General features: G+C 43.4%; 1 protein-coding gene across 1 annotated transcript in view; it reads left to right on the top strand.

The window, feature by feature from the left end:
* LOC113017865 (hydroperoxide isomerase ALOXE3-like) overlaps nt 1-23515 on the top strand; it is a 33652-nt gene extending 10137 nt beyond the window's left edge. The window contains exons 7-13 of the mRNA XM_026160972.1: nt 64-267; nt 8597-8683; nt 8794-8963; nt 19002-19123; nt 20406-20506; nt 22947-23117; nt 23233-23515. Of these exons, the coding sequence (XP_026016757.1) occupies nt 64-267; nt 8597-8683; nt 8794-8963; nt 19002-19123; nt 20406-20506; nt 22947-23117; nt 23233-23412 (1035 nt within the window). The 3' untranslated portion in view covers nt 23413-23515. The remainder of the gene's footprint in view (nt 1-63; nt 268-8596; nt 8684-8793; nt 8964-19001; nt 19124-20405; nt 20507-22946; nt 23118-23232) is intronic.
* The last annotated feature ends 3205 nt before the right edge of the window (nt 23516-26720 follow it).

The raw sequence follows: 26720 nt of genomic DNA, 5'->3' as shown, positions 1-26720 counted from the left end.
AAATAATGAGGATAATAGATCAAATGCAATGAATTAAAAGCATATCTCTTCCTTCTTCTTCAGCTAAAGCAGAAACCAGCAAAGGACAACCCAATCTTCCTTCCTACTGATTCTGAGTATGACTGGTTGATGGCCAAAATCTTTGTGAGAAGTGCAGATTTCAACTTCTATGAAGTCAGTGTTCACCTGCTACGCACACACCTGCTGGCTGAGGTTTTTACAGTCTCACTGCTGCGTAACCTGCCCATGGTGCATCCACTGTACAAGGTACAGTGGGGCAAAAAAGTATTTAGTCAGCCACCGATTGTGCAAGTTCCCCCACCTAAAATGATGACAGAGGTCAGTAATTTGCACCAGAGGTACACTTCAACTGTGAGAGACAGAATGTGAAAAAAAAAAATCCATGAATCCACATGGTAGGATTTGTAAAGAATTTATTGGTAAATCAGGGTGGAAAATAAGTATTTGGTCAATAACAAAAATACAACTCAATAATTTGTAACATAACCTTTGTTGGCAATAACAGAGGTCAAACGTTTACTATAGGTCTTTACCAGGTTTGCACACACAGTAGCTGGTATTTTGGCCCATTCCTCCATGCAGATCTTCTCGAGAGCAGTGATGTTTTGGGGCTGTCGCCGAGCAACACGGACTTTCAACTCCCGCCACAGATTTTCTATGGGGTTGAGGTCTGGAGACTGGCTAGGCCACTCCAGGACTTTCAAATGCTTCTTACGGAGCCACTCCTTTGTTGCCCGGGCGGTGTGTTTTGGATCATTGTCATGTTGGAAGACCCAGCCTCGTTTCATCTTCAAAGTTCTCACTGATGGAAGGAGGTTTTGGCTCAAAATCTCACGATACATGGCCCCATTCATTCTGTCCTTAACACGGATCAGTCGTCCTGTCCCCTTGGCAGAAAAACAGCCCCATAGCATGATGTTTCCACCCCCATGCTTCACAGTAGGTATGGTGTTCTTGGGATGCAACTCAGTATTCTTCTTCCTCCAAACACGACGAGTTGAGTTTATACCAAAAAGTTCTACTTTGGTTTCATCTGACCACATGACATTCTCCCAATCCTCTGCTGTATCATCCATGTGCTCTCTGGCAAACTTCAGACGGGCCTGGACATGCACTGGCTTCAGCAGCGGAACACGTCTGGCACTGCGGGATTTGATTCCCTGCCGTTGTAGTGTGTTACTGATGGTGACCTTTGTTACTTTGGTCCCAGCTCTCTGCAGGTCATTCACCAGGTCCCCCCGTGTGGTTCTGGGATCTTTGCTCACCGTTCTCATGATCATTTTGACCCCACGGGATGAGATCTTGCGTGGAGCCCCAGATCGAGGGAGATTATCAGTGGTCTTGTATGTCTTCCATTTTCTGATGATTGCTCCCACAGTTGATTTTTTCACACCAAGCTGCTTGCCTATTGTAGATTCACTCTTCCCAGTCTGGTGCAGGTCTACAATACTTTTCCTGGTGTCCTTCGAAAGCTCTTTGGTCTTGGCCATGGCGGAGTTTGGAGTCTGACTGTTTGAGGCTGTGGACAGGTGTCTTTTATACAGATGATGAGTTCAAACAGGTGCCATTCATACAGGTAACGAGTGGGGGACAGAAAAGCTTCTTACAGAAGACGTTACAGGTGTCGTGGTCTGGGTGGTTTTCCACAGCATCAGCTCCTCCCCACTGGGTGGAGTCTTTGTTGTTCCTCACCTGATGGCAATCATACCAGCAGTATTTATGACCGGCGCACTCAACTGGTCGTCGCCAGATTATCTGCCAACTTTAGTCAGTTCTCGGCCTCACGTCAATTCATTGGTGACTCATCATACGTATTAATCGTATCTCTGTTTTTCTCGTCAGCCTCGGAACCCCACCTACCAAGCTCTCCTGGATACCAGTTTGCTGCCGCCGGAAATCACTCTCCGTGTCGGAGCTGCCACTCTTTCCTGCCTGCCTCCCTGCATTGCATGCAGCACCCACCTGGACCTCTCCTGCCTCCCCTCTCCACGCAACCCTCACCTGCAAGTTTGTAAGAAAGATCAGTGCACTATCCTAAGACTCACTCGCAACCTTCTGTGGGATTCCCCTGACTGCTCTCTCCTCTGTTTCAGTGCCCTGGCCCGCCACAGTTTCCCCTGCCCAGTACCTGCACTCCATATCCCTGCCATCTAGTTATTATCACAGTATTTTCTCTCGCCTCAGACATCTAGTTTATGTTCATTGATTCTAGTCTGCACTTTCTGTTAGCTTTTGAACATTGTAAAATAAAATCTCGTTTCGTTACACTTCACCCCTGGCCTCCGGGTTTGAATCTGCACTTGAGTTCATTCCATTTCCACGGGCCACTGCGCCTGACAGTATAATCTGGCCAGTGTATGGACTCAGCGGATCAAATCCGGACAGCCGTCTCAAAACAGGGCGCCATTCTTGGCTCTCACGAGGACGCGCTCCAGTTTCTCCTGGCGAAGGTTAACTTACTCACCGACGAGCAAGAGAAGATGCAGTCCGCGGTTCAGACCCTGCAGTCAGCCACTGCCCCGGAGCCCGAACCCGTTCCCGGTACGTCGGCATCGGTATCCGCGCCGCCGCCGCCTCAGCCCGCTGCGGATCCTGAGCCCCTGCAGACGCCGATGTTCCGCGATGCCGCCTCCCCGGAGCCGGAACCTTTTTCTGGCGGCCGGGAAGGATGTAGCGGTTTCCTCCTTCAGTGCGAGCTAGCATTCGGGCGCTCACCCCGCTCGTTTGTTTCTGAAACCGTGCGGATTTCGTATTTAGTCGGGAAACTGCGCGAGCGCGCCCTTACATGGGCAGAGGCGTATTTAGCTAGACATCCGTTACCGACTTGTCGTTATGACGATTTTCTGAGTGAGTTTAAGAAAACTTTCGCTCGCCCGACCTCTGAACGCAGTTCGGCGCGGAAGCTGTTGCATCTTCGTCAGGGACGGCGGAGCATTGCGGACTTCCTGATCGATTTCCGCATCGCCGCCGCTGAGGCGGGCTGGTCTGATCAGGCTCTGCATGGGGTGTATTTTCACTCTCTCAATGATGAGATGAAGGACCACCTGGCCTCCCGGGACGAGCCCGCTAATTTCGAGGAGCTGGTTTCCCTCACGCTTCGCATCGACAGCAGGTTGCGGGAGCGAGAGTGGGAGAGGGACTACAGTTCCCGTCGGCCTTTGCGGCGGTCATCTCCGGTCGTTTCTCACCCGCCACCGCTTCCGGTTCAGCCGTCCGCTCCCATTACTGGCACAGGGGGTGGTGAGCCGGAACCGGAACCCATGCAGATCGGGCGTTACCAGCTGACGGTGGAAGAGAGAGAGAGGCGCCGCCGTTCACACTCTTGCTTTTATTGTGGCTCCGGTGAGCATTTGATTTCTTCCTGCCCTCGGAAGGGAAAAGAGACCGCCCGCCGGTAGATCCGGGGGTACGGGTGGGCGGTACCAGGGTTAACGCTAAGCCCCGATTTTTGCTTTCTGTGACACTCTTACTCGGTCAGGGAGCCCACGTCTCATCAGCGCTGGTTGATTCAGGGGCCGAGCAGAGTTTGATTGACAGGGGATTTGCTGAACAGCTTCAGATCCCTCTTTTTGAGTTAAATCCGTCCATTCCAGTTAGGGCATTAAACGATCAGGTTTTTTCTCACATTACTCATCGCACTGCACCGGTTACCCTGATCACTTCCGGCAACCACAGAGAAACACTGATCTTTTACACCTCACAATCCCCTGACACGCCCATCATTTTAGGTTTCCCATGGCTAAGGCATCATAATCCTCACCTGGATTGGGTGGGACAGAGGGTCGTGAGTTGGAGCTCATATTGTCACGCTAACTGTCTCGTCTCAGCTGCCCCACCAGGGGCCACCGAGCCCTCTAGCAAGGAGAACCGCACCCCTGACCTCTCTGCGGTCCCCCCCGAATACCATGACATATCCGAAGTTTTTAATAAAGACAAGGCACTGTCCCTGCCACCCCATCGCCCTTACGATTGTGCCATTACCCTGTTTTCCGGCTCCACGTTGCCTTCCAGTCGCCTCTACAACTTGTCACGCCCTGAACGGGCTGCCATGGAAGAATACATCAGAGACTCACTGGCGGCTGGACTCATCAGACCTTCAACTTCCCCCGTGGGTGCTGGCTTCTTCTTCGTGGGTAAGAAAGATGGCACACTCCGTCCATGCATCGATTTTCGGCCCCTTAATGACATCACAGTTAAAAACAAATACCCATTACCGCTCATCAGCTCCGCTTTTGAGCCCCTCCATGGGGCCACCATTTTTACCAAACTGGATCTCAGGAACGCATATCACCTAGTCAGAATCAGGGAGGGGGATGAGTGGAAAACAGCGTTTAACACACACTTAGGACATTTCGAGTATCTAGTCATGCCATTTGGCCTCACTAACGCACCTGCAGTTTCTCAAACCCTAGTGAATGATGTCCTCAGGGATTTTCTGGACCGTTTTGTCTTCGTTTACCTCGATGACATCCTGATTTTTTCCAAAGACCTCAAGGAACACAGAGTCCATGTCCGGACCGTACTCCAGCGGTTGTTGGAGAACAAGTTATACGTCAAAGCCGAGAAATGCGAATTCCACTCACCGTCTGTGTCATTTCTGGGTTACGTTCTTGCAGGGGGGCAGGTGAAGACAGATCCGGCTAAAGTGAAGGCAGTAGCGGAGTGGCCACTACCAACCTCACGAAAACACTTACAGGGGTTTTTGGGCTTCGCGAACTTCTACCGCCGCTTCATCAGGAATTACAGTCAGGTAGCCGCTCCCCTAACTCGTCTAACTTCCTCTAAGCTGCCTTACCATTGGAATCCGGAGGCCGACGCCGCCTTCTCCCGGTTGAAAGAACTGTTTACCTCTGCGCCGGTCTTAATCCATCCTGATCATAGTAAACCCTTCATCGTGGAAGTAGACGCGTCAGGCGTTGGGGTCGGGGCGGTGTTGTCCCAGCGTTCAGGTCCATCTGCTAAGCTTCGGCCCTGCGCCTTTTTCTCCCGCCGCCTCTCACCTGCGGAGAGGAATTATGACGTTGGAGACAGGGAGCTGCTTGCTGTAAAGCTGGCGCTGGAGGAATGGCGGCATTTACTTGAGGGAGCAGAGCATCCATTCACCATTTGGACTGATCATAAGAACTTAACCTACTTACGCACAGCCAAAAGGCTCAACTCACGTCAAGCTCGATGGTCCCTGTTCTTTACTCGATTTAACTTTTCCATCTCTTACCGACCAGGCACCCGCAACACTAAGCCGGATGCCCTGTCCCGCCAGTTCGACCCTGTGTGTGACCCGTCTGATGCACCCACCGTCCTGCCAGCAGGAGTCAGGATCGGTTCTGTCGCCTGGGACGTGGAGGAGGACATCCGCCGTGCGCTGGAGACGGAGCCAGACCCCGGCACGGGCCCTCCGAACCGACGCTATGTCCCCACCGGGGCTCGCCCTAAGGTGATCGATTGGGTCCACAAGGGCAAATTTGCGTGCCATCCGGGTGGGGGGAGGACAGGCTCACTCCTTAAAAGGTATTTCTGGTGGGAGACTATCGATAAAGACGTCAAAGAATATGTAGCTGCCTGTCCTGTCTGCGCACGCAACAAAACGAGCTCACTACGCCCAGCTGGACTTTTGCAACCCCTCACTATACCGCATCGCCCCTGGTCTCACATTGCATTGGATTTCGTCACTGGCCTTCCCGCCTCCTCGGGTAAAACCACCATACTCACAGTAGTAGACAGATTCTCTAAAGCTGCGCACTTCGTCGCCCTAAACAAACTCCCCACCGCAACAGAGACCGCCAAGATTATGACCGAGCAGATCTTCAGACTCCACGGCATACCTCTCGAGATCGTGTCGGATAGGGGCCCTCAGTTCATTTCACGGGTATGGAGGTCGTTCTGCACCGCTCTCGGGGCAAAACCCTGCTTGAGCTCAGGATTTCATCCTCAGACGAATGGGCAGGCCGAACGGCTCAACCAGGAACTGGAGGCCACCCTCCGTTGTGTCGCTGCCTCCAACCCCGCCTCATGGTCCTCGTTGCTGCCGTGGGCAGAATACGCTCACAATTCGCTTACGTCGTCTGCTACTGGCCTCTCGCCTTTCGAAGCCTCCATAGGTTACCAGCCGCCTCTCTTCCCCGACCAGGAGGCCGACCTCGAGGTTCCCTCGGTCCAACACCATCTCAGACGTTGTCAGCGGGCGTGGAGGTTGACCCGTCGGTCGTTGTGCCGGTCCGTTGCTCGCCAGTCCCTGTACGCGGATCGTCGCCGCAGGGCAGCCCCTGCCTACTCCCCTGGGCAGAAGGTGTGGTTGTCTGCTAAGGACGTTCCCCTCAAGGTGGCGTCTCGTAAGCTGGCCCCGCGTTTCATTGGACCCTTCGAGGTGGAGCGGGTCCTCAGCCCTTCTGCGCTGCGGTTGAAGCTGCCTTCCTCACTGCGCATTCACCCGACCTTCCACGTCTCCCAGGTCAAGCCGGTGGTCGTGAGTCCGTTGTGCCCTCCTTCCGCTCCCCCTCCTCCCGCCCGGCTCGTGGGTGGGCATCCTGCCTTCACGGTCCGGCGCATTCTGGACGTCCGTCGGCGGGGGCGGGTCCGGCAGTTCTTGGTGGACTGGGAGGGTTATGGGCCTGAGGAGCGGTCCTGGGTGTCTCGTTCCTTGATTTTGGATCCTGCTTTGCTTTCTGCTTTTTACAGGGCTCGCCGCGGGCCGCGGGGGGCTCGGTCGCCGGGGGTCGACCCTTGATGGGGGGGTAGTGTCGTGGTCTGGGTGGTTTTCCACAGCATCAGCTCCTCCCCACTGGGTGGAGTCTTTGTTGTTCCTCACCTGATGGCAATCATACCAGCAGTATTTATGACCGGCGCACTCAACTGGTCGTCGCCAGATTATCTGCCAACTTTAGTCAGTTCTCGGCCTCACGTCAATTCATTGGTGACTCATCATACGTATTAATCGTATCTCTGTTTTTCTCGTCAGCCTCGGAACCCCACCTACCAAGCTCTCCTGGATACCAGTTTGCTGCCGCCGGAAATCACTCTCGGAGCTGCCACTCTTTCCTGCCTGCCTCCCTGCATTGCATGCAGCACCCACCTGGACCTCTCCTGCCTCCCCTCTCCACGCAACCCTCACCTGCAAGTTTGTAAGAAAGATCAGTGCACTATCCTAAGACTCACTCGCAACCTTCTGTGGGATTCCCCTGACTGCTCTCTCCTCTGTTTCAGTGCCCTGGCCCGCCACAGTTTCCCCTGCCCAGTACCTGCACTCCATATCCCTGCCATCTAGTTATTATCACAGTATTTTCTCTCGCCTCAGACATCTAGTTTATGTTCATTGATTCTAGTCTGCACTTTCTGTTAGCTTTTGAACATTGTAAAATAAAATCTCGTTTCGTTACACTTCACCCCTGGCCTCCGGGTTTGAATCTGCACTTGAGTTCATTCCATTTCCACGGGCCACTGCGCCTGACAACAGGTCTGTGAGAGCCAGAGATTTTCCATGTTTGAGGTGACCAAATACTTATTTTCCACCCTAATTTACGTATAAATTATTTACAAATCCTACCATGTGAATTCATGGATTTTTTTTTCACATTCTGACTCTCACAGTTGAAGTGTACCTCTGGTGCAAATTACTGACCTCTGTCATCATTTTAAGTGGGGGAACTTGCACAATCGGTGGCTGACTAAATACTTTTTTGCCCCACTGTAACTGAGGCTAAGTCTAAGTCTTTTGTGCCTTGGAGTTGAATATAGCACTAACTAGTGCCAGTCAATTTCTCAAAAAGGAAAAGATGTGGAAAGTCAATGCAGCAGCACTAATGTAGTGTCCAGTTCCTCTGGCTCATCACTTCTCCATCACTCTGCTTAACAGTTAGTACAAGGTCTTTGTGCTGACAATGCACAGCACCACATTTTGTCAAATGTGGTGCTGTGCATTGTCATCAAACATCTTTACTTTAGTCTCATTTGTCCAAAGAACATTATAAAAATAACTCAAGTTGAGAAAAAAAAAATCAGGAACTCTCAAACAGCCAGAGAGAGAACACAAGGCACCAGAGACAAAAGACCACCAAAATAAAATGGGAAAAAACCGAATGCATGAACAGAAACATAGACTTGAAACAAAAACAGAAAGGTAAACAAACACTGAGACGAGAGTGACTTCACAAGAATGCACAAGGAACACGGGAGGCATTATAACAGAAATATGAGATCGAATATAAACAAAACTAAGACCTGGATAACAAAACTGAGAAGTCCAGAGAAAACAAACAGGAAACACAGAGCTGTAATAAAGGACTGAACTAAAAAGAATTGCGACTATACTGAGACCAGAATCCTAAAACAAAGATAATCCAAAATACAATGCTTAAACAAAATTCAAAAACATCTCTCAAAACCTCTTGGCTTTGTGCATTTCATCAGCAGCAACTGGGTGCCACTGGCCCTCTTATTAAGAGGTAACAGTGTAGTAAGAATTTCACAAGACTGCATAGAAACCTGTTTAAAAATTCTTTTTCACATGACTGCGTTGAAATCATCAAATAAGCAAGGAAAAAGTAATTTTCTTACTAATAAATTTCTCCCTTTCTGCCAGCTTCTGATGCCTCACACTCGCTACACACTTCAGATTAACGTCTTAGCTCGGCAACTTCTAATATCTAAGACGGGAGTTTTGACTCGGGTACGAAAAGACCAACACACTGAACAGACCAAAACCTAAACAACATTTTCTTTTTTACTATTGTGTACAGTATTTGCTTCTCACTTGTATTTGTTGTATCTGTTCTCTAGTATGCAGCTTCTGGTGGAAAGGGTGTAATCACAATCCTGCAGAAATCGTTATCCTCCCTGACCTACAGCTCCCTCTGTATCCCAGATGATATTGCAGAACGTGGGCTGAAAGATGTACCAAATTTCTACTACAGGGATGATGGATTGAAGCTTTGGGAAATCATCTTCAGGTTCTCTAATTCTCCCTCTGAGTGCTTACTCGGGTCAACTTTATTTTTAGCGTTTTCCATTAGGTGGTATACCAGATACTTTGTTTAGTACCTACTCGGCTGGCGTTCCAAGCAACCTGAGTTGATCTAAAAATGTGACATCAGTAGACTGCAAAAATCAAAACTTCCATATTTGAAACCTGGAAATGAGGGAAAGGGCAACACAAAACCCAACACCGTGGTTTCCTCAGTCTGACAAAAAGAAAAGTCAGAGGGGCAGTATACCATCGCCTTGACATCCTCCATTGCTTTGTTTGTGTTGAATACATATTACATAATGGGAGCTTCTGCCACATTGCTCAACCCCCCCCCCCCCCACCCCCCCACCCACCCATCCACTCACACACTGTACTCATTTGCGAAGGAAAATGACCAAGACAGAGTAGAATCAAGTCGGTAAAAGGGGAAAAGAGGTATTAGTCTAACTATCAGGTTAGGCCTAATTGGTCAGTTTGTGGAGCAGTGGGGAAAAACTCACTTTTTTTTCAAATAAAAAGCCTTATCAGGATGCTCATGTGTTAAATTTGGGTCAAACAGTTTATTACAGTATGGTGGTAAATATAGAGCTATGTCTAGAAATATATGGAGTGTAACAACATTTTTATAATATTGTCTTATAAAAATCATGTCAGGAAAAGTCAGGAGAAAGCGCAGAGGTCCAATTTGGGATTACTTTGAATATGACTGTGTTTTGGATAAAGCAAGTGTCTTGTAGTGGAAAGCGACAAATTATGAGTAGGGATGGGTACCGGTGTCGGTTCTGACATAAACGGTAGTAACCAGACCGAAAAGCAGCGCACATTTCGGTGCTTTATTTCGGTGCTTTTTTTTCCTGAGCTGTGATACACTTCTAGCCAATCATTTTACGTTTCCGAGGATAGTAGGTGGGCCAGTTACGTACGTTCCTTTAGAGCAGAGCTACAGATTAAAAATGCCCAAGGCGAAGCGGTCAAAAGTCTGGCTGTACTTCACAGCAAAATATGCAAACTCAGCAGCCTGCAACAAGTGCTTTAAGGTGATACTGTGATACTGTCAAAGGAGGTAACACCTCAAATCTGATGAAACACCTGGCGACGCATAGCATTTTTTTTAAAAGCCCAGAAATGTGCCGTATTTGATAGCTTGCTACGAGACCTCACACCGAGCACATCTACTGCGGGTGGGTTGCCTGTTATGCAACATCCCCCAAAAACACGAAGAGGAGAGTCCTGGCCCCTAGTCCTGCCAGTGTAGCAGAAATGATGAGGATGATGATGATGATGGCAGCAGCAGCCGTTCTTCTCTGCGTGAGTAGCTTAATGTTGTTCGTGTGTAATTTACGTTGAGTAGGCTAACCACGTTATTACATTAATGCATGTAAGGTGAACTAGCAAACATCATCATAGCTACATGCGGCTGTCCTCTTGTTTGATGGCAGATACTCCCTTCACCCTGGCCAAAAAGGCTAAAATGACCAAAGAAAAAGTGGAAAACAGTTAAACATGAGAGGTTTTTGGACAAAGTTTGTGTTTTTTCCATTGTTTAAGCACTGCTTCCAGCCAAGAGTGATGCCATATGTGCCCCATAGCTGCAGAAAAGGCTAACATTGTTATCTTTTTACAAAAAACAGCTGAACATGAGAGGTTTTTGGACCAATTTTGTGTTCTCCATTCTTTAAGCACCGGTTTGAGCACCGTTTGAGCACCGGCACCGTTTAAAAAGTACCGATTTGGCACTGGTATCGGATAAAACCTAAACGATACCCATCCCTAATTATGAGGGACATTTCTATAAGGAAAAAAATCCCACAATCCTTAAACTGCACTTGAAAAGCTCGCACAAGAAGGCTAACCTAGCTTACCTTGAGAAGGTAAGGGAGCACACTCAACCCTAATCCCCAGAAACAGAATCTAACCCCAGGCCAGGCAGTGTGATGCATCCCGAGACAACAGGACGGGGATATCTACACAACTGTGTGAGCCTTCAAGAAGTTTATCAATTCACTTGAACCAAAATATGAACACCCGGTGCTGCAAGAGTTAATAGTCTCATTCGGGCTAAGATATATGGAACGCCAGGACTGCCATAATGAATTAATTAAATACACCATTAAATAATTAATTAAATGTGGCAATAATTAATTAAAATTGGAATTAATTAATTAAATAAATAGTTATGACACATGTAATTAATTAATTATTGACACATTTAATTAATTATTTATGTATTTCACATTTTAATTAATTATTGACACATTTAATTAATTAATTATTGACACATTTAATTAATTATTGATGTATTTCACATTTTAATTAATTATTGACACATTTAATTAATTATTGACACATTTAATTAATTATTTAATGATATATTTATTTATTTCATTTTGGCAGTCCTGACGCCTGGCTCTCGTCATGAAATAATTTTATCTGTCAGCCTCACCCATCAAACTCAGGGTGCGGGGTTAACGCTGCCCATGCAGCTTCTCTAACATTTGATTGGTTGCCGTGCAAAGTAAGTCAAAACAGGTCGATCCTAGAAAATCGATTGCTTGTGTAGACTTGGGGCAGCCAGTTATCCCAGAATGCAGATCAAATCACAGGCAGCAATGGTGGTGGTGTAGTTTTAAAATACCCCGTTTTTCTGTCACCAGCTACACTTTTAACAGTGTTTTAGCCGCGAAAGTCGCGACGTATGTCTGGTCAGGTTGTCAACATAGAACATGTTTGCAAAAGTGCTCAGATGTTTTCAGAGATTTCACTAGCTCTGCTAACAATTAGCATGCAGAGTGCACCGAGGGGGTTACGTTAACCGGTTTGTTTACATATTCCACTCTCCGTGTTCCACATGTTGCATTCGCAGATTCTCATTTTCACCGAACGATCGTCTCTTTCCGCCTGGTCTTGTGTCTCTGTGCTTCTGTAACATAAAGAACGAGCTGACATTTTTCTCACGAAACCAGCGATCAGCTCAACAGACCCTCAGTTTACCTGCATGCATCCTCCTCCTCATCTGTCAGCTGTTTAACACCTGCTGCTAATTCAAGAAACACGCCTACGTTACCTGGTGATAGTCACAGTTTAACTGGGCAGCCGGTGCTCGATATAACGCAATGTCAGCGCATTTTTCTGCACAAGATAAGTAAATATAGTATTTTCCCCGAGCGCAGAGCTGCTGGAGCTCGTTTCCTTACAGAGCACTTTATAGGCGAACAGCTTTATCAGCGGCTGATGTCCAATCACCGGCACACAGCTTTCAAACCTCAGCTGAGTTTTAGCTCTCAGTGGTTAAACGCTGGACTTCATTCACTCAGGTTCTGTCTGTCGGGTCACATTTACTTCGCTGTTTTATTTACAACTGAGCAAATCGGTTTGGCTGAGGTTAAAGTTACGTTTCATAACTGCATAGTTTCACAGACGTTTAATGGTTCACTGGCACATGTGTTAGACTGAACTATCATCTAAATATCATCTGTTTTTTAATAGTTATTCAACTGTATTCTAAGCACCAGCTGTCTGTTAGAATGTGATTTTTTTTCTCTCTCTCTGTTGGCAGAGGTATAAAAATGCGCAGGAAAATCTTACGTGCATGGCAAACTTCACCGACGATATTTAGGGAGGAATAAACACACATCAAACATAAATGAACCATTTGTCTGTCTCCATAATTGAGAGCATTTTCTCTTCTTATGTCAACACTCTCTCTCTTTTTTTTTCTTTTTTTTTTGCTTTTTCGGTCATGTTATGTTTACCTGTCAAAGGCTTGTTACAAACTATGAAACACATTGTGCAGACTTCTGGATGTTAGAAGAAAACTAATACTGCTCATGAATGAGACTAAAGGCAGGAAGGTGTCCTTTAAAACTAAACATGTTAATAGGACCTCCCTGTTTATATCATAGTTTATGATATAGCACGTGTATTTCAGTAATAGCCTGCTGAGGCCACTATACGTGCTGGCCTCATATCAAATGTGAAGGCAGACTGAGTCTATGTTTGACGTTTTTTATATCTAATCTTCCTTTTCAAACATTTAAACAGCAGCGAGTCTGCAGCTGAGGGAACACAAATTCAAATTGTCGGAACAGGTTTGCTCGTTTCTTGGATTCATTTGGTGATTTATTAAATGTATAACTGTTATTCTAATCTGCTGCTGAGTCTCTTACACTTTTCTTTATGCTGTATATTTTCACGTCTTTGGAATAGTTGGCAGTTAGATAGTCAGCTGGGAAACTTTGTGTTAACTCATGGAGCTGAGGATATCGTGGATATGCTGACCTCGCTGCGTGGTGTACAGAGCGAGGTCAGCATGATTAATATTCACAATAAAAATATTAGCCGAACGTCATGAAGTCTGTATGTGTTTCATAGTGTCGAACAACCTTTGTACAGTTAAAGCCAGCAGTTACTACATGACGGAAACACCAACGTTATCTCTTTTATGTGTTTATACACAGGTCACGCTGATTACTGAACAAAAACCCAAAGATCAGATGTTAAACAGATTTATTTGCTCTCTCTCCTCCTTAAACATGTTTTTAATGTTAGTTATAATTCAGAATTGGCGACTGAAACACGTAGGACACATAAGAACATCAGGAAATAAAACATCGATAAATATAACCTCAGTAAAAGAAGTCAGCGGGGGTTACTACAGCTGTGTACCGGGGCCTGCGCTTTGTCGGTGGGATTGCTTGCGAGGCGAGCGGGTCTATCCCACGCTTTGCCGTGAGACTGGGCAGACATCTCCGAAATCATCGAAGCACTTTTGCAAAGAGGCTGTATCTTGACAAACCGACCAGACACATGAAGATTAAACCACTACATTCTCGGCTAAAAAAATATTAAAACGGTATTTGGTAACACACAAACAGGGTTTTTCAAAGCTCAGTTCTGTTAGCTTCCACATGCCGGTTGTTGTGTGCAAGAAACAATGGCCACCAGGCCAAAGCAATGGTTTTGACTCGATCAGCGTTAACCCCGCCCCCTGAGTTTGATGGGTGAGGCTGACAGATAAAATTATTTCATGATGAGAGCCAGGCGTCAGGACTGCCAAAATGAAATAAATAAATATATCATTAAATAATTAATTAAATGTGTCAATAATTAATGAAATGTGTCAACAATTAATTAAAATGTGAAATACATAAATAATTAATTAAATGTGTCAATAATTAATTAATTAAATGTGTCAATAATTAATTAAAATGTGAAATACATAAATAATTAATTAAATGTGTCAATAATTAATTAATTACATGTGTCATAACTATTTATTTAATTAATTAATTCCAATTTTAATTAATTATTGCCACATTTAATTAATTATTTAATGGTGTATTTAATTAATTCCTTATGGCAGTCCTGGCGTTCCATAAAGATATACCTTTTATAGTTCAAATCAAATCAAATCACTTTTATTGTCACATCACATGTGCAGGTACATTGGTACAGCACATGTGAGTGAAATTCTTGTGTGCGAGCTTCACAAGCAACAGAGTTGTGCAAAATACAATAATATAAACAAGTTGCCTGGTATCAATGGTTGTTCATCTGCCCTAATTTATTTATTTATTTATTTAAAGAACCCATAGGTGGGAATGTGAGTTGTCTGTCTCTGAGTGTTAGCCCTGCGACAGACAGGCGACCTGTCCAGGGTGCAGGGTATGGTAGCTGGAATAGCAACATACCCAAGGATAAGCAGAAGAGCATGACTGATATGATGAAACTGGGATTTTGTTTCACTTAATTATTGCAAACACAGCTAAAACTATAACTGAAACTAATCAAAACTAAACTGAAACTAAGGATTAAAAAAAAAACGAATCTAGCGAACAATTGGTAAAAACTAATTAAAACTGATATAAAATTGAAAATCTGAAGTCAAAACTAAATAAAATTAAAAACTAATGAAAATTGCAAAACTATTAAAACCCTGGTTGGCACCCATAAATGCCCATGCTACAACGCTGTCAATCAATCAATCAATCAATCAATCAATCAATCAATCAATCAATCAATCAATCAATCAATCAATCAATCAATCAATCAATCAATCAAGGCTTTATTCGCCACGTGCAGAGTTCAGCTGAGACAGTGTCCTTCGCCCTGTTAGGCTAAGTAAACAGTCTTCCAGCCAGCCCAGGTGGCCTTGCGTGGACTGGGAAGGAACAGTCTAAACACAGTCATTATCAGGGTGTTTTTGTTTGGCTCCAGCCTTGAGACTGCAGCTGGCGCCGAAAGGGTATCCGCATGAAGTGATGGTGTTTTTTACTTTAGTGCGAACAACTCATATGAATTTCAAAGCTGTTCTAACAGTCCAACACTGGTCTCTCAATCTCCCGTTGGAGAGCCATGAGCTTCTCTATGATGTTATCAAACTTGCTCTCCTTGATGTTGTCATTCTTGTGCTCAAAGAGCCCATTCTGAGAACTCACGACCACAGTGAGCTTCTTCAAGATGTAATCCAGTTTGCACTCAGAGATCTTATTGTGAGTATTCACGGCAGCCGTAAGCTTCTCCAAGATCTTATCCATGCTGCACTCAATGAGCCCATTTTGAGAAACTCACACCTCTTCCCATCGTTTCAATCCCAGCCTGCAGCCTTGTGGGGGTTTGAACAACCGGTTCCGCTTTCTTAATTCTTCGATAAGTCAGGGCCAAACCAGCTCCGATCAGCAAGAACCCTGTTATCATGGTTCCGAATAGGTAGATATCTTCAGCACTCAGGCGCACCCAAGCCCAAACTTCTCATTGAGAAAGGGGTGTCAATTGCATTTAGGGACCAGTTGATCAAATCCATGATTCCACTTTTAGGTTTTAGAGAACAGACTGTGAGTGTTCCAGGGAAAAGTAATACAAAAAACACGAGACTAGACAAGGACATAAGAGGCTAAGCAGGGAAGCTAAGGGAGAGGAGGAGAGGAGAAAAGTGCGACCGCCTTCGTCAAGAGCAAGAGCAGAAAATGTTTGGCAGATGCTTTGGCTCAAGAACCGTTCCATTCCTTCTCTGAAGGCCATCTTGTAGTCTAATGCCCTGCTTTCTGATCACCAGCCTCTTCCTTGGCCACTGCATGGAGTATGCCTCAACAGCTGGTTCCTGGTTTTTCCTGCCTTGTTGTTGCTGGCCACCATGATAAACTGTCCCACTCCACCCACTGGCTTTTAGACCACCTGTGAAGCCTCTGCAACTAGCCATTGCCAAACCTCTGGAGGGGTCCAGTCTCCTTGACCGTCACTAGCCCCCTATCAAGCCACAGGAGGGGTTCCATCTTCTCTTCTGGTCTCTTGTCTCGAGGCCATCCACAAGGACTGTGTCTATTATTGCAAGCCTCTAGTGTGGCTTCCCCACCTTAGCTGGTCTCCTTCTCAACCTCCAGAGAGGTTCTCCTTTGCTACTCCTCCTTAAGGCCAGTCCCCAGAACTGTCTCTCACATTATTCCTCCTCCAGACCGTCCATTTGGGACTGCATTCAGACTCAATCTCCCTTTGTGTTTTTTATTTGTGGCTGTGTAACTGGATGTAGAGCAACATTTTGGAAAAAAGAAGAAAAAATAGAACTCAAATCTATTTGTTGTGGTTGAGAATGGGTTCACTGGCATGCATTAAAAAATCCCTCAGGAGATTCTGATACACTTTTTATTACATTTTTTAAATCAAGAAGAAGATAGATGAGCAAGTATGGTTATTGAAGTTATAATTAGAAAACTAATTTCTTTCTATCCTTCTAGAGAAGTGGTTCTTAACCTTGTTGGAGGTATCAAACCCCACCAGTTTTGTATGTGCATTCACCAAACCCCTCTTTAGTGAAAAATAAAATCTGATTTTTTTTTTCAAATTCAAGACATAGATGTGTTTTTTTACTGGTGCACACAATGATCCGTGCATGAACATCACCTTGTTCAAAGAACAATACCAACACAATGAACAAACTTACAACAAATTACATACCTGCAAATCAGTGTGACTTCTGCTGTTGCCTTTGAGAGACCAGTTCAGATATGCGTGGCTTTACCTTGGCAAGTGCCAGTCTCATGTCATTTTCACAGCAAAGTCTGTTCCTTTTCTTTGTTTTTATGTCCAGCATCCTCGAAAAGGATTGCTCGCAAAGATATGTTGTAACAAATGGCATAAAAAAATCCAGGGCTTACTTAGCAATAACTGGATACTTGTCCATTTGTTGACACTAAAACTTTGAGAGCGTTGTTGTTCTGAAGAGTTGCTGTTGAACCTGGCTCTGCTGAAATTTAATGATTTCGTCAAGGTATTTATCATTGACATCTGCTGTCTAATCAGCAAAAGTGAATGGCTGTCTCACCCATGCTGGATATGACTCTCTCGTAGGAAAATATCTGTCGAGAGACATTGCAAGCTCATCTAAGTGCGTTGCAATAGTTTGCTTCAGTTCCGTGAATACAGAAATATCTCCGATTCCAGACACATCTTCGATCTTACTTACACAGTTGTCCAGAAGGGGGAAGTTTGCGAAGTTGTTGTTCTCTGTTCGTCGTTTCCATAACGGTAGCTTTTTTTGAAAAGCTAATCCGGCTTAGATTAGCAACATCTGTGCTCTCATCGAGTTGATGGCTGAATTTTGCTGGGCTTGAAATCAGATCTGCGAATACTTGAGCCAAGATGTCTTTACTCATGTCTTCTATTCTGTTGCTGATGGTGTCATTTGAAAGAGGAATTTGGAATCATTTACCTTCGGCCGCTGTTCAGAGTATCAGATTCGACATCTTTAATGCAGCTGGTTTCACGAGTGTTTCACCAATGGTGTGTGGCTTGCCCTGCTTTGCGATCAAGTAAGCAACTTCGTACGATGCTGTGAGGATCGGTTTGTTAACAGATACAAAATTCAAGAGCAGGCAGAGTGGGCCTTTCATCGAATCTGTCTCTCTTCATCCTTGAATTCAGCAAGTGTTGTGTTCTTGTATTCAATGTCTCCTTGCAGCTTCAAGAAGTGTTCCTTTAGTTTTGCTGGTGCGAGACTAGAGTTGTTCAACTTGGCGTTGCAAATCATGCAGAGAGGACGCTCACTCCCATCACGTTCCGTGATACATGTGAATCCATATTGTACATATTCGTCCAACCACTTTCTTCTTTTTCCCGACATAGTTAGTATGGATTAAAATATTAACAAAAAAATCACACGAACTACTACCACGACAGTCACACGTTGACTACTGCGCGCTAAATTCCGCCAAGCAGTGTAGCATGATCATCTGCAGCCAGTGATGGCCAAAAGGGGCCGTGTCATCACAAATTTACACGATAATTCGGGTGTGTCCGGACCCCGCGGTGGAGGCTCTGCCGAAGCCCTGAGACCGACTCACCGAACCCCTATGGTTCGATCGAACCCAGGTTAAGAACCACTGTTCTAGAGTTAAGGGAGTTTGATAAACAGGAATAGCCAGGCTGTTTTTCAGGCCTGTGGCAGCACCAAAACAACTGCTCCAAAATAGATGACAATTAAATCATTGGAGTCTAAAACGCCCTGAGTAACCTTTTCAGACCTCCAAAAAATAGTTAGAGTCCTTTCACACTACCATTGATCAATGGCAATGTCACTTTACTTCTTAATGATCATGAAAGTGACCTGACAGCCCCCAACACATGTGATAGTCAGTGGTACAAGTTTCGGTCACTATGCACAATTATTGTTTGGATGAGTGACAGAGCGATTCTCCCACTAAAAACGTCACAAGAAGATGATCAGAATCAGCTTCACGAGGGTTCTTATAAGACTTTTGTTTTTAGGTTAAGGTTAGGGTCTAGTAGACTTGAGGTACTCCCATGGCTTGGTTTTCTTGAAAACAACCTTAAAAATTCATACCCTGCCTCCTTTACTGTCATCCATTACTATGTAGAAAATAAAAGTTTTCATATAAAAAAGATCCAAAGGTTGGGGAAAAAATAGCACATTTTATACACATTAACAAATTTTATGGTCTAGTGTGTTTAAGAAATCTGTATTTAAATTGGGATTGTGCTTCATTGCTTATGGCTCTATATTTCAAAGGTTTGTGAAAGAAATTCTCACCTCCTACTACAAGACTGATGCTGAAGTCCAGAAAGACTCTGAACTGCAGAAGTGGATTCAGGACATTTATGAACATGGATTCCTTTCACAAGCAAGCACAGGTGAGCTTTATTTTGGACTTACTCTGCTCATTTAAAGCTCTGTGATTTTAGATTTTAACTCTACTAGAATTTAAATGCCTGATTTGCAGTTCAAATATATAGATCCAAGTCGTTTGGTCCATGATCTAGTCGAGTTCACAGGTTATTGTAATACCTACCAAAAAAATAACATCAAAGTACAGAAGCAAAGTTATAGCTTTTTTTCTGTCATTCACTGGCTATAATGCACAAACTAATGAGAAATAAAATCCTGTAAATCAATTTAGGACAACTGGTTCTCATTCACCAACTATTATTGACCACTAAGATATACTTTGTCAATGGTGTGGCCCAAGTTTTTGACCAGCTCTAAACTATCTTACATTTTTATACCATAACTAAACTTAATGATGGCATTTATGTTTCAGTGGTAAAGGGGTGCAAGAATGCATTCATTTTCTGAACATCACAGTCCAAACTAGAACTTTTATCAGTACAGATTTTAGTGAATGTGAAAAACTGCCTGTAAAAATGACAAGAAGATGACCTTGACATTGAGCAGAATTTGGGTGAAAACCCAACGTGATTTACGGTCCCACAAATGTGTCCGTCTGCGTACATGTTTCAGTTTAGAAACCACTGCAAATAAGCTCCCATGCAGTCAACCAAAATCCCATAAGCAGTTTGCTGAGCATGAATGGCCATGGTCAAATTCTGATTGGTTCACAAGGGGCTGGGAAACAGAAGGGGGAGACAGCAGAAATGTAGAAGAAAAATCAAAGACTAAAAATATAGAATGAACAATACAGACACTGGCTGTGGTGGAAACATTTTTTTTAACATTTTGATCCACTTCAGCATTTTGTATGTCATAACTTCACTTGTCTCTTCCACTGGCTAAAAGATCAACAACAGCAAAATCAGGAGTACCCTACTTCCTTGAAAACAACAGGTAGATGCAGGTAGATGGGCAGTCTGTTACTGCCTGTGGATTACCTTTGTGCTACTCCCACTTTAGCATTAAAAAAAGTGTAAGTAGTGTTTAGTTTAGTAGTGATCCCTACTATTGGACACTTTACCCCATCCTAAAAAAATGTGTGAATCTGAGCATTTAGAGCAGTTTAAAGTTTTTGGCATATTTGGACTACCTATATATTATATACACTGACCAAAGCATGATGTGAGACTTTATTATGATAATAGAACTTTATGTGCACCTACAATATTGTAATTTTGATACAACTTTACTTTGGTTTCCCCAGTGTATTGAAGTAATGCCATTTCTTTTTGTTCTGATCATCAGGAATTCCACAGAAATTCAGCACTGTGGATGAGATGGTCAAGTTCGTCACCATGGTGATCTTCACTTGCTCTGCCCAGCACTCAGCTGTCAACTCTGGGCAGGTGAAACCTTCTAACATCATTTAATTTCATTTATTTAGGTTGTAATAGTTTAAGGCCATGCAAGAACCTTCAAGACCTTAAAGTGGTAAGATTAACCACCTTACAATATATCAGAAATAAACTACAATCACTTTACAAATTTCAATTGCTAAGCCCCAAAAGGTTCATTCTGTTCATCTGGACGTAAAGTTTTCAGTGGAGAAACGTCACTACTCCAAGTGACTTCAGTCTCCGCTACCTGAACACATCCTGGACAGGGAGGAACACAGGGAGTCAAGGAGGCCATTTACACAAGAAGGGAAAAAACATCTCTGAATCGAGAAGGAGGCCTAAGGGTACATCTTTCACCGCCTTACAATGCTGTGATTGAAGCCATTCCCCAACTCTCATTAAATAGTGCTCATGGCCATTGATCAATGGTCTTAGATCAGTGGGCTTTGAAAAGTTGCCTTTGATCAAAGGTCATGACAGTTTGCATATTCATGATAAACGAACTGACCTCACATCCCTTTCAGTTGCACTAGTGTCAGTAATTGCGTAAAGGTTGGGGAAACCTGCAGTCAGCTGAGACTGAAGAAGTCACTTGGATGAGTGACGAAATGTTTCTTCCACTGAAAATGCTACATCTAGATGAACAGAATCAACCTCAATTTACTTACCTGGATGATATAGCATTATTCAAGACATTAAAGGCAAAGGAGCATTGTTTAGTTAGCAAAATAAATTATTGCCAACTCCATGAATACTTTTCTCTCAATTTGGGAAAACACTTCAGTTAACAAGTGTTCCTTTGTTAGTGGCAGGATAATTTATAAAAGGTAAGTATACTTAAGTCCTAAGAGAATATTAATTTTAGAGTCTGGCTTGACTGATGATCTCAGGTCCATCTTGCTTTTCACATTAAATTTTTAGTGATGGCTGAAGCTCAGGTGGTAGAGCAGGCTCCGTACTAGTTGGAATTTTGGTGGTTCAAACCCTGTCGAGTTCGAGTTTGTATGCCAAATATCCTTGGGCAAGATGCTAACCCTAAGTAACTCTATGATGCATCCAGTGGAGTGTGAATGTTAGAAAGCACTTATGGAGACATAGGAAAATGTGCTTTGAGTCTCCAGGAGAGTAGCAAGTGCTACATAAGAACCAGTGCCCACTCACATCCTGGGCCATTTGACCTAAGGCTATGTCCACACGAATGCGTTTTCAAACGAAAATGCATCGTTTTCCAGACTGAGCCGGCATTTTCCTCAAGGAAAAACACAGTGTTTTGGAAATGCTCTCGAAAATGGATACATTTCAAACTGGAGGTGTCCTGTCGCAGTGTGGGCGCTGGAAAACGCAGACTTTCTAAAACGATGACGCATTTTAGTCATGTAATGCAGTCATGTGACCAATTGAACAAAGGGCATTATACAGCAGTTGTTTTGATTGCTCTCAATTTTAACAGCCCTATTAAAGATTAATATCAGTATTTACATGCTCCAGATAGCTTTTCTTCAAATTGTTTAATTCTCACTCGCTTTTGTGCTTGAATATAGGCGTTTTTGGCCATTTCAATGTGGATGCACAACTCTTTGAAAACTACTGAAAACGGTAGTGTGGACACAGAGCGTTTGCTATATGTGGAAGGAAATCGTAACCTAGGACAAGCTGATGGCATAAAATGTAAGCACAACTCCTCCGGTTTCATATGCAAAAAAAAATTTTGCGGTAGCTTACGTGTTTCCAGTTCTACAGGGATTTAAAAATAGTTAAGCAAAATGGAGCGTGCCCACTCTGACCAATTTAAGATGGTTAAAGTGTCTGGGAAGGAATCTCAAAATTGGATTATAGATGGCAGACAGTTGGTGTCATAAACCACCACCTCTGTTCAAGGATGATCATCCACAGTGGACAAAGATGAATTCTTTCATTACTCATCTGTCTTCTCTGTCCAAAATGCGAACATTGGCATCCTCAAAAGAGTGACCTTTGTTGTTCAGATGCAGAGGAACATCTTGAACGTCTTGCCTGTCGACGTGACTCTTCTATGTTGTCCCATGTGTTTATGAAGTGGCTGTAGAGATCAAAAGAGTTAGGGTTGATGGTATTCACATTTTGGACAGAGAAGACAGAGATGGTTTGAAAGAGGAGTGAAAGAAGCCATCAATGTCCACTGAATGACCAATAAACAGGGGTGGTGTTGGCTACCTACAATGCAATCTTGAGATCCCTTTCTAGTCCAGTCACCTTCATTCAAGCTCTTAAAGATCTCTTCATCAAATATTTCTAGTTTTTGGGTCAGCAATTTAAGGATGCACTCTTTTCCTTCATGTTTGTCCTTAATCAAGTTAGAGCCTAATGTGTATTACACCCCTTGACTCTCCAGGCTTGACCAAACACCAATATCACACTGCTATGTGCTTCAGAGCCTATTAATGACCTTTCCTTTACTCCTTCAATGCAGTACGACTTTGGGGCCTGGATGCCCAATAGTCCTGTCACCTTGCAGCTTCCCCCACCAACTAAAAAGGGGAAAGCAAGTGAAAAAAGCATGATAGATACATTCCCCAATATTCAAACAACAGTTCATGGCATGGCCGTCATGTGGCTACTCAGCAAGCAGTCCTCTGACTCTGTAAGTGTTCAAGTTATGTAATGTACATCAAAATGTCAAATTCAAAAGTCATACAACTATGCATTTTGAGTGGAAGAAGCAAAACATGCCAGTGATCTCATATCTATCTCATCAGATCTTTCTTGGCCAGTACCCAGAGGAGCATTTCACTGAGGAGGTTCCCTGCCAAAAAATAAAGGATTTCCAAGTAGAGCTCAAAAGGCTGAGTGCAGAGATCAAAGCCAGAAACTCAGTGTTGGACCTGCCATACACATACTTGGATCCTGACGTGACTGAAAACAGTGTGTCCATTTGAATATTAGAAGGCAGCTTCTCTTCCTTTAGTTCAGTAACAAAAACAGAAAAGAAAGTGAAGTTTGAGCTCTGCCTGAAACTCATTCTATTGATTTAACTTTAGTTTACCAGCAATTTCTAAAATATTCTTCTGAGTTAATACAATGACCAGGTTTTATGTTTCAGGTTTTATGTTTCATAATTAGAAAATATATCAGTGGAAAGAGTGTTTCTGATTTATAATGATTTCTACTTTTTTAATCATAATTTTAAAGCTGTTTCTCTCTTTGATAATGAAAAGGTAAATACGTAGATAGAAAGCTGCTAGGGTGAGAAGGGCTTTAAGAAATAAGGTCTCCTTTGCACTTCTCTGGTTTTTAATTCTCAATTTTGTTTCAATACAAGCTTTATATAATCAATATTTTTGTCTTATTGCAGTGTATTGCATGAATCCATAAAAAGTGTACCTACTTTGAAATAGGAAAATTAATAGCTATCTATATCATTTTTAGAGATCATAGAGATTTAACACAGATATAGACAGACATGAATGCATAACTTTATGATGTTTCATTTAAAATTCTTAGAAATTTCTGCCTGTGAATACATGATTTAAAGGGTGAAGAAGGAGCTTACTATGTTATTTTTCTGTGTGAACTATACTTAGGCCCTGTTTATATCAACTGATTTTTAAGCTTGCCTGACATAAATGATGATAATTTGATCTCTTTCTGAACTGTTTTCTGTATGTAAAAGATGGAATATAAACACTGACCCAGTCAAAATCCTCGTTTTATTGCAGATTGCTTTTGTCATATTTAGATGAAGGCGTGGAGTCCTAAGATATTAGTAAATACTAGCAGTAAGGACGAAATTAATAAGAATTTAGCGATTCTGATTCCATTATTGATATCATTTATCGACTGGATTCCTTATTGATTCTCACTGACTCCACTTTGAGAGTCACCACCACCACTAAGCAGAATATCAAAGACATTACTTACATTCATGCAAATTAATTCTGTGTGGTCAAATATTTGTGCATGTTGGAGGTATGTCCCTCTTTGTTGCGATCAGTGTTGGGACATTACTCAGTAAAGTAAAGTAAAAAGGTTCCTACACAAAACATTTTTCTTAAAAGTAATGCACTTAATTACACCCAGGAGAAAGACATTCATTATACTACCTGTTACATTACTTTCATATTGCTTAAAAAAAACAAAAAACCTGAACCACACTCATAATTACTATTTGACAGTATATACCTGAGGCTCCAGCCCCACACAACAACACAAATCCCTATAATAATGAGGACACACATGATTTTTCTCTTAGTACTTAGGTATGAAAACAAAGCCGACAACACTGTATTCAACACTGTATTAACTGTATTCTAGATATAAAATGGCAGAAAACTTTTTGCAGCTTAACCAGGGCAAAAACTGAAATTTTAATCATCGGTCCTGAGGCTCAGAAAGAGAAACTCTTGTCTAAATTACAGGCATTTTCACTATGTCCTTCACTACAAGTGAAAATGCCTGGGTGTTATTTTCGACTCTGAGCTTGGTTTTATCCCACATATTAAACATGTAACCAAATTTGGATTTTATCATCTAAAAAATATAGCCAGAGTCCACCCTATTCTCTCTCGGGCCAACACGGAGATGCTGATGCATGCTTTTATTACCAGTCGCATTGATTACTGTAATGCCCTGCTCTCTGGTCTTCCCAAAAAGAATATTTCACCTTTACAACTTTTACAAAACAAAATAATTCTGGGTTCTTGGCTAACTTAGCATTAGCAAGTGGAGGCGAGAAGCCAAAGTTGTGTTAACAGTATACTGCAGTTGTTTCTGTCCTGGAGCAGTCTCCACTTCATACTCTCATCCTTTTGTGCAATAAAAATAAAAGTATTGTCCATATCCACAAGCTAAAATATCCAAAGGCCACACAGGTTTGTTTGTTTGTTTGTTTGCTTGCTTGCTTGTTTGTTTGCTTGCTTGCTTGCTTGCTTGCTTGTTTGTTTGTTTGTTTGTTTGTTTGTTTAAACATGTCCTGCCAGTTGTAACAGGCAAAATTATGGTCTGAATGTTTTGTTGTGCCAGACATATTTGGTTTCCCTAGAGGAGCACCGTATACTTTCTGTAGACAAATATACAATTTTGCTGTGTGTGTGTGTGTGTGTGTGTGTGTGAGAGAGAGAGAGAGAGAGAGAGAGAGAGAGAGAGAGAGCGTTACAGACAGAGAGAGAGAGAGGATGTGTGTGAGTGTTAGTAGCAGAATGTACTAAAGGAGACGCCGGCCGCCCACAGCAACCAAGAGAGCTGAATAGCCACTACAATATTCTCCTGAACGATAGGTGTTGCCACTCAGAGAGTACCACCACATAAGCGCTGATATAGCAGGAGAAGAATCTTTTTTTCCTCTTTTCATCTCCCTTTGTATATTTTAATATTTCTCAGCTTCTGGAATGTCATTAAAATGGCTATAAAAACTGACATGATCACACCATAGGATGTGACATCATCTTCGCCATGCTGTGCTGTCCAACAGGGGCTCAGAGGTGAGAAATAAAACCCTACAAGGCTGCCACCTGAACTGTGTAGCATCAGTTTCACCCGCGATAGCTCTGGCAAAACAATCACTCTATAATAGAAAATGGCAACCAGAACCCAGGCCCCAGGAAATCTCTGGGAGAAAAGTCCCACCCCTAGCTGCTCTTTTCCAGAGAGGACAATGCAGGCAAGACAGCAGATCTGAGAACAGACCGCTGCAGGTTGTAAACTCTTAATTTTAAGTGTGGCCAGAATGCCAAAAGGCATCAACACCAGCTGCCACTGGAGACAGAGTGCTAAAAATAAAATAGTCCTATTATTCTGCATTTAATGATTGCAACTGTAGGAATGATGTTTCCTACACAGCAGCTGGAATTAAGAGGCGGTTACACTATAAACCAAACTGTGGGTAACCTACAATAAGGTGCAGACATGCAGCTTACCTGTAGCTGTTGTGAAACACAATCAAACCACCTGAGTTTACCACCACAAACTACTGACAGCTAACATCATCCTCCAGAGAAGGAGAGAGAAGAATCAAAGCAGAGAGCACAACCCACCCAACCACACTTATAATTCAGTGTAATTCATTTCAATGAAACCTCAGCAGAGGGTTGCTGAGCTAATGAACAATCTTTAGGGTGGATTCACTTGATTTGTGTGTGTTGCAGAATGTGGCATGGTGGAAAATTGAGAAAATCCCCCACTAAGCATTGGGTTGGTATTATTTTTCATTTTAATAATCGCATGCTTTAGTGTTTTTGTGTGAGCTGTG

The sequence above is a fragment of the Astatotilapia calliptera genome, unplaced genomic scaffold (genome assembly GCF_900246225.1).
Source record: "Astatotilapia calliptera unplaced genomic scaffold, fAstCal1.2 U_scaffold_24, whole genome shotgun sequence".
NCBI classification, from domain to species: domain Eukaryota; kingdom Metazoa; phylum Chordata; class Actinopteri; order Cichliformes; family Cichlidae; genus Astatotilapia; species Astatotilapia calliptera.
The sequence above is the reverse complement of the archived record's forward strand: the minus strand, read 5'-3'. Positions and strand labels throughout refer to the sequence as shown.